This window comes from Pleurodeles waltl, chromosome 2_1, assembly GCF_031143425.1.
Source record: "Pleurodeles waltl isolate 20211129_DDA chromosome 2_1, aPleWal1.hap1.20221129, whole genome shotgun sequence".
Classification (NCBI taxonomy): Eukaryota; Metazoa; Chordata; class Amphibia; order Caudata; family Salamandridae; genus Pleurodeles; species Pleurodeles waltl.
Window position 1 is genome coordinate 34,382,719 of NC_090438.1, and position 18,583 is coordinate 34,401,301.

The following is an 18,583-nucleotide window of genomic DNA, read 5'->3' on the forward strand; positions in this document are numbered from 1 at the left end:
AGAAATATCGTTACTTAAAATGTAATACTGGAGAGTGACTAGAGATTTTAAGACTAGTAAGATAGTGGTGTGGTGAAAATAATGTTTGGGGGTCTAGCTCCTATTCACTCATATCTGTAATCGCTGTGGAATTATGATAATTGTTACATGATTTGTAAATTAATACACAAAATAGATTGTAATCCTCATAAAATACCAATATTTTCATGTGCACTGATGTTTGGATTTGGCGAGACTCCTTATCTTCCACCTTTAAGAAATTCCCTGAGAGGTTTGTCCAATTCCAGCCATTTCCAACTCTGAAAAATATATTTTGGAGGGGCAAGAAATAGTTGTTTTCTGTTTCTCTGCAAAAGTTACATACTCTAGACTGAGGACATATACCTGGATATGACCCACAGATTTTGCAAATTCCCAATTTTTGGGAATCTCTTTTTTTCTCCAATTATTTTATTGATAAAATTATGAATTGAGAAATAACAGCAAGTACAGTGACATGCAAGATCAGCATATGCCCCCATGTACCAGTAGCAAACAATACTCATATACAATATTTAAGAGGGGACGAGAGGAATGAGAGAGTAAGCTAGTGTAAGGGAATGCCTCCTTGGCATGGTTACCCCCTGACTTTTTGCCTTTTGTTGATGCCAGTTATGATTGAAAGTGTGCTGGGACCCTGCTAACCAGGCCCCAGCACCAGTGTTCTTTCCCTAAGCTGTATCTTTGTTCCCACAATTGGCACAGCCCTGGCACACAGATAAGTCCCTTGTAAATGGTACCCATGGTACCAAGGGCCCTGTTATCAGGGAAGGTCTCTAAGGGCTGCAGCATGTCTTATGCCACCCTGGGGACCCCTCACTCAGCACATGCACACTGCCTCACAGCTTGTGTGTGCTGGTGGGGAGCAAATGACTAAGTCGACATGGCACATGCCATGCCCACCTCACACTGCCTGTGGCATAGGTAAGTCACCCTACTAGCAGGCCTTACAGCCCTAAGGCGTAGGGTGCACTATACCACAGGTGAGGGCATATGTGCATGAGCACTATGACCCTACAGTGTCTAAGCAAAACCTTAGACATTGTAAGTGCAGGGTAGCCATAAAGAGTATATGGTCTGTGAGTTTGTCAAGCACGAACTCCACAGTTCCATAATGGCTACACTGAAATCTGGGAAGTTTGGTATCAAACTTCTCAGCACAATAAATGCACACTGATGCCAGTGTAGGATTTATTGTAAAATACACCCAGGGGGCATCTTAGAGATGCCCCCTGAATACCAGTCTGACACCTAGTGCTAGGCTGACCAGTTTCTGCCAGCCTGCCACAACCAGACGAGTTTCTGGCCACATGGGGGGAGTGCCTTTGTCACGCTGTTGCCAGGAACAAAGCCTGTACTGGGTGGAGGTGCTTCTCACCTCCCCCTGCAGGAATTGTAACACCTGGCGGTGAGCCTCAAAGGCTCATGCCTTTTGTTACAGCACACCAGGGCATCCCAGCTAGTGGAGATGCCCGCCCCTCCGGCCACTGCCCCCACTTTTGGCGGCAAGGCAGGAGAGGATAATGAAAAAAACAAGGAGGCGTCACCCACCAGTCAGGACAGCCTCAAAGGTGTCCTGAGCTGAGGTGACCCCATCCTCCATCTTAAGTTTGGAGGATTCCCCCAACAGGATTAGGGATGATGTGCCCCCCTCCACTCAGGGAGGAGGCACAAAGAGGGTGTAGCCACCCTCCAGGACAGTAGCCATTGGCTACTGCCCACAGACCTAAACACACCCCTAAATGTAGTATTTAGGGGCGACCCAGGAAATCAGATTCCTGCAACCTACACAAAGAAGGACTGCTGACCTGAAAGCCCTGCAGAGATGACGGAGACGACAACTGGCTTGACCCCAGCCCTATCAGCCTGTCTCCACACTAAAAGAACCTGCACAGCGACGCATCCAACAGGGACCAGCGACCTCTTAGGAATCAGAGGACTGCCCTGAAACCGAAGGACCAAGAAACTCCAGAGAACAGCGGCACTGTTCACCAACAGCAAAAAATTTCCTACAAAGAAACAACTTTCAAAGAACTCTCCCTTCCCGCCGGAAGCGTGAGACTTCTCACTTTGCACCAACTCTCCCGGCTCGAGCTCCAGGGAACAAACACTGCGGAGAGGACTCCCAGGCGACTGCGTGAGTAACCTGAGACGACCCCCCTGCACCCTCACAGCGATGCCTGCAGAGAGGATCCAGAGGCTCCCCCTGACCGTGACTGCCTGGTAGCAAGGAACCTAACTCCTGGACCAAGCACTGCACCTTTCGCCCCAGGACCGAGAGGAACCAACCTCCAGTGCAGGAGTGACCAGCAGACGGCCCTCTTCCTAGCCCATTCGGTGGCTGGCCCGAGAAGCCCCCCTGTGCCCTGCTTGCATCGCCTAAGTGACCCCCGGGTCCCTCCATTGCTTCCTATAGCAAACCCGACGCCAACTTTGCACACTGCACCGGTCCGCCCCTGTGCCGCTGAGGGTGTGTTTTGTGTGCCTGTTTGTGTTCCCCCCCAGTGCTCTACAAACCCACCCCTGGTCTGTTCCCCGAGGACACGGGTACTTATCTGCCAGCAGACCAGAACCGGAGCACCCTGGTCTCCATAGGCGCCTAGGTGTTTTGGGCCCTCCTTTGACCTCTGCACCTGACCGGCCCTGTGTTGGCGGTGCTGCGACTTTGGGGTTACCTTGAATCTCCAACGGTGGGCTGCCTAGCAGACTGAACTTGTAAGTGATTTACTTACCTCAGAAACTTAACCATACTTACGTCCCCCAGGAACTGTTGATTTTTGCAATGTCTACTTTTAAAATAGCTTATTGCCATTTTAACCTACACTGAGTGTACTACTGCTTTAATTCAAAGTTCCTTACTTACCTGTGTGGAGTACCTTGCATTTTATGTATTTACTTCAAATCTTGAATCATGTGGTTCTAAAATAAATTGAGAAAATATATTTTTCTATATAAAAACCTATTGGCCTGGAGTTAAGTCTTTGAATGTATGTTCCTCATTTATTGCATGTATGTGTACAACAAATGCTTAACACTACCCTCTGATAAGCCTACTACTCGACCACACTACCACAAAACAGAGCATTAGAATGATCTCTTTTTGCCACTATCAACCTCTAAGGGGAACCCTTGGACTGTGCACACTATCTCTCACTTTGAGATAGTATATACAGAGCCAACTTCCTACAGCTATAGAATGAAGAAAGTTAAAGGGAAAAGGGACAGAGAAGAACATGGGACAAAGGAGGAGGGGTAGTGAGTACTTTGATGATAATGAGGCTAAAGTCTAAGCAAACTATGTGGGAAGGACCTTGCAAAAAGAGGGAACATGCAAGAAGAAAAATATCTCCTTTGTCCATTAAATTTTAAATTATCTTTTCATATGATGCAGTCTTGTACGTCTCCGCAAGCCATTCCTCAAGTGATGGCAGTTATGGAGAGCACCAAATTTGCAAAATACAGATTTTGGCGACTGTGAAGGAAATGACAAGTAACCGATGAACATGGTGGGTCAATTCAGGAATGTCCAATAAGTCATGGGGCTAATCTCTGGACGAATTGGCAGGTTTGTCTACAGGTGGGCTATGACGAGGACGAATGGGCTGACCTTTTGGAGGCCATAGAACGAGGATTCAATGAGGCATAGATGAAACATTGTCTTTTCAAGATCCTTCAGGGCTGGCACTGGACCCTAGAGCCTGACAATCCAATTTCATTCATACACTAAATTGTAAATGTTAAAGATTTGTTAATTCTCTCATCGGAATCCTGAAAAGGCACCCATTTATCTGAGTGACATTAGTTGTGAGCTTAGCCAATAGAGCGGATAGTTATGTTCATCATGAGTCCCAACACCTGAGTCTTTGTATTCAGTTGGGTGTGGGAATAGAAATGCGTGAGAACGTGTGCCCCATTCTTACTGCACATGTAGCAGGAAGGGGGTTTCTGCTCCTAGTGGGTAAGATCAAGCTTGTTGAAAGGACATAATCCAGCCTACATGGCGTAGGCGTTTTACTCCTAGTTTGAGATGTGCTGCAGATGTTGCAAGGCTTTTTTCCTAGTGTAGTCCTGTTGATCCTCCAGTGCAGTATGATCCTTATCACTATTATAATGTGCCCTCATCAAACACAAAACACATGATTTTGTTCTAGAGTACAGTCCCAGGTGTTGCATAGAGAAAAGGTTTATTGCCAGAACAGACTTCACCTACAGTTGCAAAATGTACCCCGCACCCCTCTAGGGGTGTATATGTGACAAAGGAGATGTTAAAGATTTTTAGATGAATAGGTTAAAGATATGTGAAGACCAATTTTTGGAGTGTATCTTGTATTCTGTATTTTATTTGTAATTGAGTTAGTAGGTACTGTGGTAATTCTTGTGCGATTTGCCGTAGAATCCTGCACAGTGAAGTCTAATCATTATAAAATACCAACATTTGTGTGTGCACTAATTTTGTGGGTTCCGCACCACCTTGATAGTCTAATACATAAAAGGAAAAGATAATGCTAACATGGTTCTATCTGAGTGGCCTTTTGGTCCCTACGGTACCACTCAGATAGAACCACGTTAGCATTATCTTTTCCTTTTGTGTATTAGACTATCAATAATGTATTAGAAGAATTTATGTCTATATATCTTCATTATTAAAAATTGTTTTAGCTTCACTATGATATTAGGATTAGCCTCATTTATATTATGTTTCATTAGTTTATAAGACTTTTTTCTTACCTATTGTGTTTAGTGTATGTGAGTGGTATGTCTGATTTAGATATTTTTGTTTTCTTTATTAAATGATGTATATAATTAAAAATAATTCTTTTATAATTGTATTATTATTGAATGACAAATAAAAATAAAAAGTATATATAAAATCATATCTGTAACTAATAATAAGTATAATAATAATAATAAGTATATAGCAGTCCGATATCATATGTGTATCATTGGCTTATTATACTTAGGTCATATTATCCTTAACTTTATTGTTGTTTTTATGAAGATCATGGTATCTTCATATGTATTCGAGTAGCTCATATAGTAGTTTTCTCTACGTTAGACTGGATCTGTAAACTTTTGCTCGATCAGTACCCCTGTGTGCGCTGTTGGGTGGCTCCTTTAGGATCCGCTTGGTGGTGTTGGCGCCCGAAGAGATGTCGCGGTCAGCTATATAGGTGCCACACTGGCATCCGGGCATCAGTTCTTTTCTTTCTGTACTAGTTAGCGCAGATTTTTGACAGGCCTTTTTTGACTTATTGTCAAAAAATGTTCTTCTTTGTGTGTCAAGGATGTCATCTAGTAAGGCAGGTTTCAAACCGTGTGACACCTGTCACTGCGCCATGTCAGTTACGGACCCTCACCTTGTCTGCCTCTGATATCTAGAGTGACTATGACTCCAGGTTGTGTTTGGACTGCCGGGCCATGGTGCCGAAGGATTTGAGGGAGTGGCCCCTAAAGCTACTTGCAGCCCGGCAGTCGACAACACAGGCACACACGACTCCTTGGAGGCTTTGGTCCCAGTCGAGAAGGAGGACTTTGACTTCACTTTGTGTCGGCTGATGAGACGAGCTGGGGACATTGGCGTTCCTGGTTCGGTTCTGCAGAGCTGTTGCCAAGTTCACTCCACGCCTCCCCACGTTTCCAGGAGACAGATTGACACCAACTCAAAAACATTTTACAAGGCTATGCGCAGAGTATTCAAGTGGGACGACCCCCCTGATGCTTTGGGCCCCACAGGGTCGGAAAAGGCCCCATCAGGTTCCCCGCTGGTGGCTTCGGCCCCTGCTCTGATGGGGTCTCACAGATCTAACTCAGGATCCGGACCGGCGCCAGTCTTAACCAGGCGCCGGTCCCAAAGCTGATGCTCCTGGCGGCACCAGCCCCATTCTGAATCCGGACGATCCAGAGCTGGAACGGCTTTGCACAACACCGATGATGGCAACCATAGGTGCCAGATCATTGCCTGATCATTCATTTTCATAGACAGGCATGGGAGAAGATTGGGAGGGGTCTCTGGACCCTTTAGAACACCAGTTAGAAAGATCTTTGGACTGGTATGAGGAACTAAGAGAGGCCAGTGGACTGGACACCTCTCCAGGTACTGGCTTGCTCTCTTCCCCCCGCTGTGGCTACAGATGTGGGAGCTTCCTATGCAGTGGAGGTGCATAGGGCAGTGGAGGTCCTCGACCTGCTCTCAGTAGCTTTCAAGGTGAACATCTTGACTGAAGTGCTTTTCCTGGGGCTTCTACTTCCGAACCACTCCTGCCCTTTAACAAAGCAGTTACTGACGTCCTGCTGGGAACTTGGTCCAAGCCCAGCATAGGAGCTCCTGTAAATAGGACGATTGCCTGCTGCCGTCTCCCTGCACCGGGCGACCCTAGTTTCCTCAGCCAACACCCAACCCCAAGAGCTTGGTAGTCCAAGCTTCAACTTCCCACGACAAGTTCTTTTCTGCTCCCCCCTGACAGAGAATCCAATTCCAAGAGGCTGGACCATCATGGGAAGAAGATGTTTTCTTCCACAAGCCTGGCACTGAGGTCCGTGAACACCTCATGCTTATTGGACCGTTTCTCACAGGCTGTTTGGTATACGGTTGCGCAAGTGCTGACTCCGGGCCATACTCTCCCAAGCAGTAAAATATGGAAGGGACACAGCAAAGTTCATCATTCGGTGCGGCTTGGATACGACTGACTCAGTGGGCAGAGCGGTTGTGTCGACGGTAGCCTTACAGTGCCACACCTGGCTGAAAACATCTGTTTTTTGAGGGGGGGATGTCCAGGCACACCTTATTGACATGCCCTTCGATAGGACTTGCTTGTTTGGTGAGAAGGCAGACTCAGTACTGGAGCGCTTTAAGGACTCTCTGGCTTCGGCCAAGTCCTTGAGCCTTTCGGTCACCCCTCGTCTACTATCTGCCTTTTGTGGCTATGGAAGGGGCTTGGCACTGCACCAGCCCTATGCCAGCCATTGTCCTTCTTAACCACCCTAGGCTTTGCGAGGACATGAGCACTGTACCTTCACTCCCTGAGGGTCTGAAAGCCAGAAGTCGTCAGTCACCCAGCCCCCGGCAGCTGCAGCCTCAAAGCCCTCCTTGTTTGGTTCTGCAGGGCCATGCTTGCCCAGTTGGAGGGAGAGTTCACCATCATGTTCATGTCCTCCACTGGCAGTCCATTGCATTGGACGCTTGGGTACTGCAGATAATTCGGAAGGGTTATGCTATGCCTTTCCAGTCCTTCCCCCACCCTCTGCACCACCCCCACGTGCGGATGGCGGGGAACCATTTGTCTCTGCTCCGAGAGGAAGTTACTGCTCTCTTGGCCAAGGGAGCCATAGAAAGGGTCCTGATATCAGAAGTAGGCAGTGGTTTTTATTCCTGCTACTTTCTGATACCCAAATGAACAAGGGTCTTCGCCTTATTCTAGACCTACAGATCATAAGTCTCTTCCTCAAGAAAGACAAGTTCAAGATGCTCACGTTGGTTCAGGTCTTGTCTGCCCTAGACCTAGAAGACTGTTTGGTAGCACTGGACTTACAGATGTATATTTTCATATTCCCATCCTGCCGGCCCACAGGCATTACCTGCGGTTCAAAGTAGGCCACAAACACTTTCAGTTCACCGAGCTGCCATTTGGCCATACCATTGCCCTTCGGGTGTTCACCAAGGTGATGGCTGTGGTCGCAGCTCATCTGTGCAGGTCAGGGGTTTCAGTCATCTCTTACCTCGACGACTGACCTTACAAGGTGGGTTCACCCTAGGCAATTGTTTCCCACCTTCAGACTATGGCAAACCTTCTGCATGTGCTGGGGTTCACTATAAATGTGCCGAAGTCACACCTGACTCCCTCTCAGATGCTCTCTTTCATAGGAGCTGTACTGGACACGGTGCAGTTTCGTGCTTTTCCTCCCAAGCACCAAGTCCATCGTGAGTTTCTGTGAGACTGACTCTGAGGCTGCTGGGCCTCATGGCCTCCTGCTGGAAAATTATGCCACATGGCATATGGGGGCTCTGCAGTGGGACCTGATGTTCTAATGGGTGCAGCATCAGAAAACTCTCTCCGACATGGTCCAGATCTCATAGGGAACTGCAAAAGACCTGCAGTTGTGGATTTTGAACCGCTATTGGGTCAGAGGCAGACTCCTTTCCCTTCCCCAAGTAGGCTTTACAGTGACAGATGCATCACTTCTGGGATGGGCGGACATCTAGGAGAGGTGGAGGTCAGAGGACTCTGGTCCCTGGCAGAATCCAGACTCCAGTTCAACATGTTGAAGCTCTGGGTGATCCGACTAGCATTGAAGGCATTTCTTCCCTCTGTCAAGGGTAAGTTAGTACACGTGTTCACAGACAACACCACCGCCATGTGGTACTGCAATGAGCAGGACGGGGTGGGGGTCGTGGACCCTTTGTCAAGAGGCCCTGCACCTCTGGACATGGCTGGAACAGCAGGGCATAACCCTGGTGGTTCAACACCTGGCAGGCTCCCTGAATGCTAAGGCAGACAAATGCCTTGGTTAGATCTATTTGCCTCCGGAAAGAACGCGCAATGTCAGCAGTATTGCGTGTTGGAGTTTCCAAGGCGCAATCGCTCAGTGATGCTTGTCATTGCGAGCGGTGCTCAGGCCTCCTGTATGCCTTTCCGCTCATACCACTCCTGTGCAGAGTTCTCAAGAAGATCAAGAATGACCGGGCCCAAGTAATCCTTATGGCTCTGGACTGGGCACAGAGAGTCTGGTATCCCGAGCTTCTGAAGTTGAGCATCCATCCTATGATCAGGCTGCCCCTTTGGGGGGAGCTTCTGTTGCAGCAACCGGTGGGGGGTGGGGGGGGGGGGGGGCGGTTCTCCACCTGAACCTATCAACTCTACGCCTTCATGTATGGAGACTGAGTGGCAACAGTTGACTGCCTTCGACCTTCCTAATGAAGTCTGTAATGTTTTAGCAGATAGGGGTTTCTCCACAAAAACGGTATATGCCTGCTGTTGGCAAAGATTTGTAGAATATTGTACAGTGAAGTCTTTAGATCCTCTTTCTTCTTCTCTCTCCTGATGATGATCTTTTCATTCTATCTCTTGCCCAGCAGGGCTCTGCTATATGCACTCTTAAGGGCTATCTGTCTGCTCTATCTGCTCTTTTGCGGCTGTTTGACCAACCCTCTTTATTTAAGTCCCCTATTGTAAATAGGTTTCTAAAGGGGCATATGTCTCAACACGCCCTTTATCATGCATCAGTGGAATCTTAATTTAGTTCTCACATACCTCATGTATGCTCCTGTCGAGCCACTGCACAATTGTCCCCTCTGGCTGCTTATCATCATGACAGCCTTCTTAGTTACAATACCATCTGCCCCGGAGCGTGAGTGAGATACAGGCCTTTTTATCCAGTCCTCCATATCTCACAGTATTTCCTGATAAAGTAGTGCTTCTCACCCATGTCTCTTTCCTTTCGAAGGTGAAGACCCAATTTAATTTGGGTCAGACTGTCTCCCTGCTCACTTTCTTTGCTCCCCCATATCCCTTGGAGGACGAAGAGCGACTCCAAACGACTGGACTCAAAAAGAGTGGTGTTGGTTCTACCTTGACTGCACAAAAGAGTTCGGGGAGGATGACCAACTCTTAGTGGGATCTGTTGGAGCAAAGAAAGGTCGGGCAGTACAGAAACTAACCATTTGGTGCTGGGTCATTCTCTGTATAAAGATATGCTATGCCCTGGCTAAGAAGCAGGCTCATGAGGGCTTATGTGCCCATTTCACCAGGGGAAAGGCTGCGACCACAGAGTTAGCTCATAGAGTTTCAGTATTGGATATCCATCAGACTGCAACGTGGGCATCCCTGCACATGTTTGCCAAACACTACTGCCTGGACAGTTCGGTCCTTAGGGACTGGTATTTCGCCCGTTCAGTCCTGCAGGACTTTCTAGTTTGAAAGAATTTGTCTGCAGCCCACTGTCAGGAGGATATAGCTTGGGTATCTATTCAAAGGTAAGGAATCTGCAGCTAGAAGTCTCTATCAGAGAAACAAGTTACTTACCTTCGGAAACGCATTATCTGGTAGAGCCTCTACCTACCTGCAGGATCCTTACACCCACCCATGCCTCCCCACTCTGCGGACTCACTTGCTTGGGTCAAGGCGATTCTTTCTCCGGGCCCTAGTTTTGGACACACAGGTTCGCCAGTTCTTGTCATGGCTCAGCATTCGTAGCGCTGAAAGTCATGATTAATGTAACTGATGCCCGCACACAACTGGGTGGAGCCCATATAGGTGACAGCAACGTCACTTTTCACACCAACGACACCACGTGGAGCCGAATGGAGCCACCGGGCGGCACGCGCAGGGGAATTGCTCGAGCAAAAACTTTCAAATCCAGTCTGACGCCTTGGAAAATTCAAAGGTAAGGAATCTTCAGTTAGATAGCCTCTACCAGATGATGTGTTACTGAAGGTAAGTAACTTATTCATTTATGCCCCTCATTTTTACCTTCATGAACATATTGATGATAGCATGCTGCTGTGAAATGTACACTGTTAGGTTCACCCTGGAGTCCAGGCTGAGTTATGTGGGCCCTATGTGGTCTAGACGGACTTGGTGACATTCTTAGTGCTTATACTGACCTTGATAAGTTGCTTCCATGATGGGGCCTGAGTGCTTGGTCTAACGGGTTTCCTGTTTTCTTTCAGGATGAGTTGACTGCCGTTAATGTAAAGCAGGGTTTTGCCAATCAGCCTGCAATTACTGGTGATGAACATGGAAGTGCCAAAAATGTCAACTTTAACCCTGCAAAGGTGAGCATGTTCAGCTATTGCTTCTTTATGTGAAGCGTACCCTAAAAAGACCAGTTAAGAAATGTGGTCTTCTCTTTCAGATTAGTTCAAATTTCAGTACAATCATCACAGAGAAGATGCGTTGCAACACTCTTCCTGACACTGGACGAAGGAAACCACAAGTGAATCAGAAGGACAACTTCTGGCTGGTGACAGCACGCTCCCAAAGTGCCATCAATAACTGGTTCACTGATCTCTCTGGGACCAAACCACTCACACACTTGGCTAAAAAGGTATGTTCACCCGTGTGTGTGTGTGTGTGTCTCTCTTTTTTTCTCTCTCTCTTTTTCTCTCTCTCTCTCTTTCTCTTGCCTCTTCTTATCTATATGTATTGGGGTCGATGAGCTGATTCAAGGGATTGCAACAGTTGCTCTGGTCTTTGTCATGTTGTGGGTGGAGCGCCTAGTGATTGGTTGATCTTGAAGGCATGCTTTCTTCAGGTTATATCTTCCTGTTTAATGCGAGATTTGGTTTCTGCGGAAAAATGCTTTATCTTTGCTCATTGTAGTTCAAATGTAGGTTTAAAGTATTCAGTCTGCCCTTCCGTGATCCTTCTGGCTTGCTTTGCTGCTTCCCTCTTTTGCTATCATGGTGTATCTGGTTGGCTCCATCTCCTCGTTTTCTTCTGCTTATAGCAGTGGTTCCCAACCCATGGTCCAGGGACCCCTGGGGGTTCGTGAAGCCTTCTCGGGCCGCAACTGCTTAGAAAATTAAATAATATTAATAAATTAGGTCCCCAGCTTTCAGTAATGTCCCAGTGGAGGATCCCTGGGTTTCAGTAATGATAAAGTGGGGGTCCACAGAAGTCAAGAGGTTGGGGAACACTGGCTTACAGTATTCTGTGGGCATGATTGCTGGCTCTGCTTACCTGGTCCTTTAGGCTTGCCTTTTGTTGTTTCTCCTAGAAATAACAAACCTACATTACTTAGGTTGTACTAAATGTATCACCTGTTGGTGCTGGAAAGGACCCCACCTACAGCAGCAACCTGAAGAAAAGGTAATCACACAACAGCTGCTTTAATGGGGTTTCCCGTGGTGTATTGCAAATGCTCTCAAGTTCTGCCTTAACATTCCTCATATCCCGGACTGAGTGATTGGTCATACATTAAAGGTGAAGCCTCAGTGAAATGCCCTTTTGCAGGCACATGTGCTGGCTCCAAATTGTTTATTGCTTTATGAAGTTTCATGACTTGGAGCCCAAACAGTCTACACACCCCCCTATCCGTCCATCCGTCCCTAATTTAATGGCATATAATAAGGCCACTGACCTCTACCAGCTCCTAAGTTGTACCTCTTAAGTAGGCTGGTCACTTTCTTTTCCAAACCTCGTGGCCAGACTTTGTCAAACCTATGGTATAACAATAAAAAAATATGCAATCCCAGGGCGTCTCTGTATCCTGTGTATCTTACCTTAGTAACATGCAGTCGCTAGACAGTAGTGCCGCATTGTAACTGGCAGCAACCTGTTTTCATGATGGTGAGCAGGCTCCCCTTCGTAGGAACCTTTGCTGAATTCTGTTTAGTGAAAGACAATGGGACCTCCAAGGACAAGTGCTTCGGGGGTGACCATTTGTTATTCTTGGGCAACCAGTCATGCTGAGCCTTAGGGATGTTTGTGAAGAATTAAGGTGTAATACAAACAGAGAAGCTAGCTGGAGCTGCAGACCAGCACTGCAGGAACTTGACACTCTTGAAGGTAGAAGGAGAAAAGAGGGTCATTGTAGGAAGCTGCCTGGCGTTGCTTGTCACTTTCTCTTAACCGAGTTGTGAAGAAGGTATTGTGAAGGAAATGTTTGTACTTTTTTTTAGGGGGGGGGGGGTGGTTTACTGGCATAACTTGATTGTATTGATGTTTTGACTGATTAAGTTGTTGGTGTTTGCAGAATTATTGAATTCCCTTGTGATTTAGATTTTTGTTATTGCTTTTTAAAAATTTATTAGCTCTTATTTTGGTGTTCGATTTTTCTTTGGGAGGATCTCATGTTATCTTTGCATCATATGTGGCTAGTTAATTTATATCTGAATTTTGGTTATGGTTACAAAGCACAGGTCATAAAAATAATTCTGTGACGTTCCATTATGATATGTTCCATGGCCGGTAGGCCTGTTATTGTGTTTTTATGATTATTGGAGGAAGGGAGATTTTTATTTGCCCTTATAATTTGTAGTGCGCTTGTGTCTGTGCAGCATACGCTGTGGGCCAAATAGTAGTACAAAATTCAATTAATTACAAAAATATGAGTTAAAATAATTCAATGTAGAAGTATATCAGATGGTTGAATATTTACAAGGAAAAGTATCAAGCATGGGTGAGTTTCTACTGGGTCGGGGAAGGTAGCAAAAAGGTGTGGAAGAACTTGCAGCAGAAACGTTGATGGTAGAGTTTAGGACCAAGATGAACAAATGTCTTAAAATGAAAAAGTACACTGGTGTCAAAGGGGATAAGCTGAATAAGAATGGTTTGGGTGGCAGAGCAAAGAAGCTGAAACCAGACATAGACCTGCAAAAAGGTGTGAAGCTAAGGGAAGACAGAATATGAATGCCTTTAAACCTGAGACTTTGCAAATGGAGATGAAAAAGAGAAATATAGTGGCTAAAGGACAAAGAGAGAAGAGACTAAGGAGGGCATCAGTAGAAGCAGCGAACATGGAATAAATAAGGATGAGACATTGCTGGAAGATTAAGATGCTGAAAAAATATTATTCAGGATGAGAAAATAGAGAAGCTTTTAGGGGTGTACAGTTAAATTTGAGCATATGGCCTGAATGTTAGAAAGCTGGAAGCAGCGAGTACTGGAAACAGAAGAGGAGGAGTAAGAGCATTGAAAAACGCTGCCAAGGTATTTAGGAGTGTGATGGCGTGTACGTAGAGGCCAGCAAAGGATTAAAATGTGGAATGGAGGCTGGATACTAGATTATCTTTTAGGCATGTTAAGGCATATTGAGTGACAAGACACTTGTGTGCACTTATCAGTGGGCTAGTTATAAAACATGGAAATGCAGGAAGTGGTTCAGCAAACACGATGAGTAGGTTAGAAGTAAAGCAGTAGGGGGCCTAGTCCTACATAAAAATATATAATCACCTAGTGTCTCTCGCTCTAGGTAGTTATAGTTAGTTTCCACAGGAAGGGCATTTTTTGTTTTTCCTATAACTTTGGCACCGCTTTATGAATTGATACGAAGGTTTCAAAACGTATACTTTGCTAAGTCCAGCTTCTGCCCTCAAAGTTTCAGGGTGATACGTCAAGCAGGGGCCATGAAATAGGGGAGGTCCCAAGACACGTTTTCCCTATTCATTTTTCCATAGGACCTTTTAGACACGCCTACATCCCGAACCACTGAATGGAATTACACAAGATTTGGTGCAAAGCTAGATTCTGTTCCACGGATCACACTTTTTGTGGTACGGTGGGAATCAATTCAGTAGTTTCGGAGTACGCTAAGGCCCAAAAAAAAACATCTATAGGGATGCCGATCCACCGCGGGTCCAGCTGTCCCGGTGCTGATATCTGATTGGCTGCCAAGACTTCATCTAGGAAGTGTTGGTAGCCATATTGGGACTATGCTTCAGCCGAGTCCCAGAAAAAAAAGCCAAAAAAGAAAAAGGGCCAGGGTTTAGTCACCATGACCCCTTAGCCCTGGTGCTGTAGTCCCTGAGGGAAATAAGAAAAATACAAATTGGATAGATCTGTGGGTAGATCCACGGATTTTTCTGAGAGTAAAAAAAAACCAACAAAATAAACACAGTCTCCTGCCCTTTTTATATATTTTGCCTCTGGGTGGTCCAAGTCCCGGGGACTTCTGAGGAGAAAAATGCGGGGGGCTCCCATCCACCTCCCGCTGCTCCGGGGACCACCACCTCCCCAGTGGGTTGAATGAGTATGCGCAGGGACCACCACCTCGCTGGGGTGAAATGATTTTGCTTTGCGTGGGGCGCAGCTGAGGCATGGCAGCGTGAGGGAAGCATTGAGGCTTCCTCTGCGGTCCCAGATAGCCTATAAAGGGCTAATAAATAAAAACGTTTAGCTCAGTGTGAAGGTCACTAGACCTTCACACTGAGGAGTCAGGGTTCGAGTCCAGCTGGACTTTTTTTTTTATTTTTATAAAAATAAATTATATTTTTTTAAAACAATAAATAAATAATTTATTGTAAATTGTACAAAAATATCTCATTCGAAGTATATCAGACATCTCTTGTTCTCTCTCTCAATCAATTTCTTCCACTCACACACCCACTCAGACACTCATGCACCCACTCACTGACGCACTCAGTCACACACTCACTGACCCACTCAGTCACACACTCACTTAGACCCTCATGCACTCACTCACAGTCCCAGTCAGACCCTCACATACCCACTCAGTTACACACCTACTTACACACAGGGACGTTATAGTTGGGAAATAGAATTAAAAAACCCATAGAAATTCACTGGAAAAAAAAACAGTTTACAGGGACGTTATAGTTAGGCTGACATTTTAAACGTCCAAAACCTTAGAAATTCACCAGTTATAGTTAATTATTGCAACTAACTGTAACTCGTGCCCTAAGGTAACTATAACTTGTGCCCTCGCCATTCACTCCTTATTACCCACAAATTATGGCACTCATGACAACTTTGATAACATCATTGAAAATATCAATGTAATAATTGAGGTAAAATATTTGACATAAAAACTGCATGGCGGGAGTGAGAGTTATGGTTACCTTTGGGCTTAAGTTCAGTTAGTTGAGATAACTCAAGCTAAGACTGGCAAATTTCTAAGGTTTTGTACGTTTACAATGTGAGCCTACCTATAACGTCCCTTTTAACCTTTTGTTTTTTTCCATGAATTTCTATGTTTTTTTTCAGTGAATATATTCACTGAAAAAAAACAAAGGTTACAGAGACGTAGTTAGGGAATAGCATTTAAAAAAAAAATAATAATAATAATAAAAAAAAAAATATATATATATATATATATATATATATATGATCACAATGTGATGTTTGCCTTTTGGGGATGAGGAGAGAGTTTACTTGTGTTGATTGGGGCATTTACTGGGTCATAAACTGCTAGTTCCGCTGACAAAGCTTGACAAAAACCTTATTTTTTTCTGGAATTTGTTAGGAGGGGAAAAGGGCATTGTCTAGGAAGGCAGTCTGCATCTGTTTTTGCTGTGGTCTTGTACTGGGATCTGCACATTGCATATGAATGGTCTAAAGTGTGTTGTAGTGCTGTGAAGAGTCTGCGGGCTCTGTTGTCACCAGCTCTGTTATGTGGGACAGTATTGAACGCTGCAGACAGGTCCAACAGTATCAGGACTGCCTTCCCATCTGCGTCCACTGTGCTTGTTATCCAGTTGGAGACCTCTACCAAGGCAGTCTCCGTACTGTCTTGGTCTGAATCCTGATTGGCTAGGATGAAGAAGTCCATTAGCCTCGAGATAGTCCGAAAGCTGAGAGTTGTCAACCAGCTTAGAAGGTGCAGAAAGAAGAGGGATTGGCCTGTAATTACTTGGCACATTAGGATTAGCACTTGACTTTTTTAAAAGGGGAACACTTTTAACTCTCTTCCAGCAGGAAGGCACTGTAGCAGAACTCACATTTATTCAGTGTCCCATTAAGAATTGGATTAATACTATGCAGCCCCAGAGCCAAAATTGAGGGGGGGGGGCAAGGGCCCAACGGAGAACCTGATTTAAGATTTAAAATAGCCCTTTTGGAATCCTCCAAAAAGCAGCCACAAGGTAAGGTGTTTGTCAATCTGGGAAGAGGTGTATTCAAATATGTCCTGATTATCACCTGATGAAAGGCTATTTTGTATATCCACAACCTTGTTATCAAAAACATTGTGAAAGTTGTTCACACCAGTCTGCTGGGGCTACCTTACATCTCGGGGTGTAACCAACATCAGTGTCATTTCCTTGTGACTGTTCATCAATAGTATTGTTAAGGTAAAAAAAATAAAAAAAACTTAAGGTGATCACACTTTTAAAATTATACTTGTTTTTCTGCTCGGGAGAAGTTCCATTGCTTAAAGAAACAGAATATGTTGGCTGTTAATGCTTGGTTAGTTTCAGATTTGAGAAAAATACAGGAGGTTTTTTAAACAGACACTTGAACTTTTGTCACTTCATTGTACTTTTTAGTGTGCTCACTCCCAGTTTGGGTTCTTGGATTTTCTCTCGATAAGGTTGAAGCTGTGTCCGTAGAAGCGGAGTCCTGGGAGGAGAAGCACCTGTGGATAAAGCCACATTTAGGACTAATCGGGGTGTACTGGGTTCTGTTTTACTACAGATGTTTTTATTGTGTATTAAGGCTCCTACGCCTTGTTTGCCTTAGACATAGATATCAACTGTGCCTGGTGGCTGGACATCCATGGGAACTGCCATAGATGACCTCCACTGGAAGTTAAGAATGTCAGCCACATGCTCAAGTCCTCCCTTCAGGCCTGCCTATGGCTTGCTGAAGTGGTGTTTAAGTGTTGAGCTTGCATTTGAGTGTGAGAGACACAGTTTACCTAGGCTGCAACATTAAGCTCCCTGTGTCAGTTCCTGCATTGCCTTCATTGTGGCCTGGTCTCTTGAAGGTACTACTGTAATGGCTTTGAAGAAGGCATCCACCTTGTCAACCTTGTCATGTGCTAGTCTTCATAGTCCCCCTTCATTGCTGAGCTCTACTTTTTTGGAATATCAGTCTGGTTGTGGGATCTTCGGTATTGCCAGGGGCAAAAATAACTCCCTGGATTGCTGTCCAGACTGAAAGGGCAATCCTGGACTGTTCTGAACTCTTGGGGTTACGAAATGGTAGCACTTATTCTCTTGTCGTTTGGCCAGTTGCATGCATGTTTACAGCCAGTGACAGGAAGGATAACTTTGCAGGGATTGGAGAAACCCAGCTTGTACCTTTTGGAACTACATGTTTGTGGTTTCGCTGACCCTGAGAGCTACAGGTGGCCTTGTGGTTGGTCCCCCTGTCTTTGGAATGGGATTATTGGGGATGTGACAGTACCTTGGAGCGGAGATTGTGCTTGTACTGGTGTGCATATTGCTCTGCCTCCGCAGTGTGTTGAAGACAACGGTTTATCGCTCTGTTTTGCTTTGAGATGATGGGATGATGTGGATGCTCTGCAAAAGACTTAGCATGTGGCTGCAGCTGTTGCAAAGGTATGGCTAGGTAGCCTAATCCACTCTGTGTTTGCTGTTGGCTGTCATCCATAACAGGTTGTGATGCTAGTGATAGTTGCTGCAGGACATTCCCATGAGCTCCTTGCTAAGTCTGGAGTGCTGTGTGCCAGTAACACCTTAAAGCTATGGATGATATTTAAAGATCCTTTTAACACTCTGCAGTCGGTGCATCTGAGACTGCAAAGTGAAGATGTTATAACGCATCTTCTGTAGTATGGCTAAATATGTAACCTTCACTTCTGTGCTCTTTGTAATGCTCTTCTGCCATAAAACAGGACACTTCAGTGGTTTTAAACTTCAACTGTAAACCTGCATCTGTCTGCAGGATTTTAGCCATCAGTTCAAATCCCTAAGCATGCACCTTAAATATGTTAATGTTTTTCATAAATAAATATTTCTACAGTACTTGTGCCAACCTGTAGAGATAGACTACATACATGTATGTAACATAGCTCCGTGGACCTGACGCGCACTCACAGGCCTGTATATTTCAATTCCGTTCAGTTTGACTTAACCCCTTATCCTTCTGTCGTTGATAAAAAGATTGAGCATGTGGGTGAAAAT

The 18,583-nt window shown here is 45.3% G+C and overlaps 1 protein-coding gene across 13 annotated transcripts in view; it reads left to right on the top strand.

The window, feature by feature from the left end:
* The window catches only part of MED12 (mediator complex subunit 12), a 786,294-nt gene that overhangs the window by 36,359 nt on the left and 731,352 nt on the right, over positions 1 to 18,583 (top strand). For all 13 annotated transcript variants that reach the window (XM_069209253.1, XM_069209261.1, XM_069209285.1 and 10 more), the window contains exons 2-3: positions 10,706 to 10,810; positions 10,891 to 11,082. In XM_069209253.1, the coding sequence (XP_069065354.1) occupies positions 10,706 to 10,810; positions 10,891 to 11,082 (297 nt within the window). The remainder of the gene's footprint in view (positions 1 to 10,705; positions 10,811 to 10,890; positions 11,083 to 18,583) is intronic.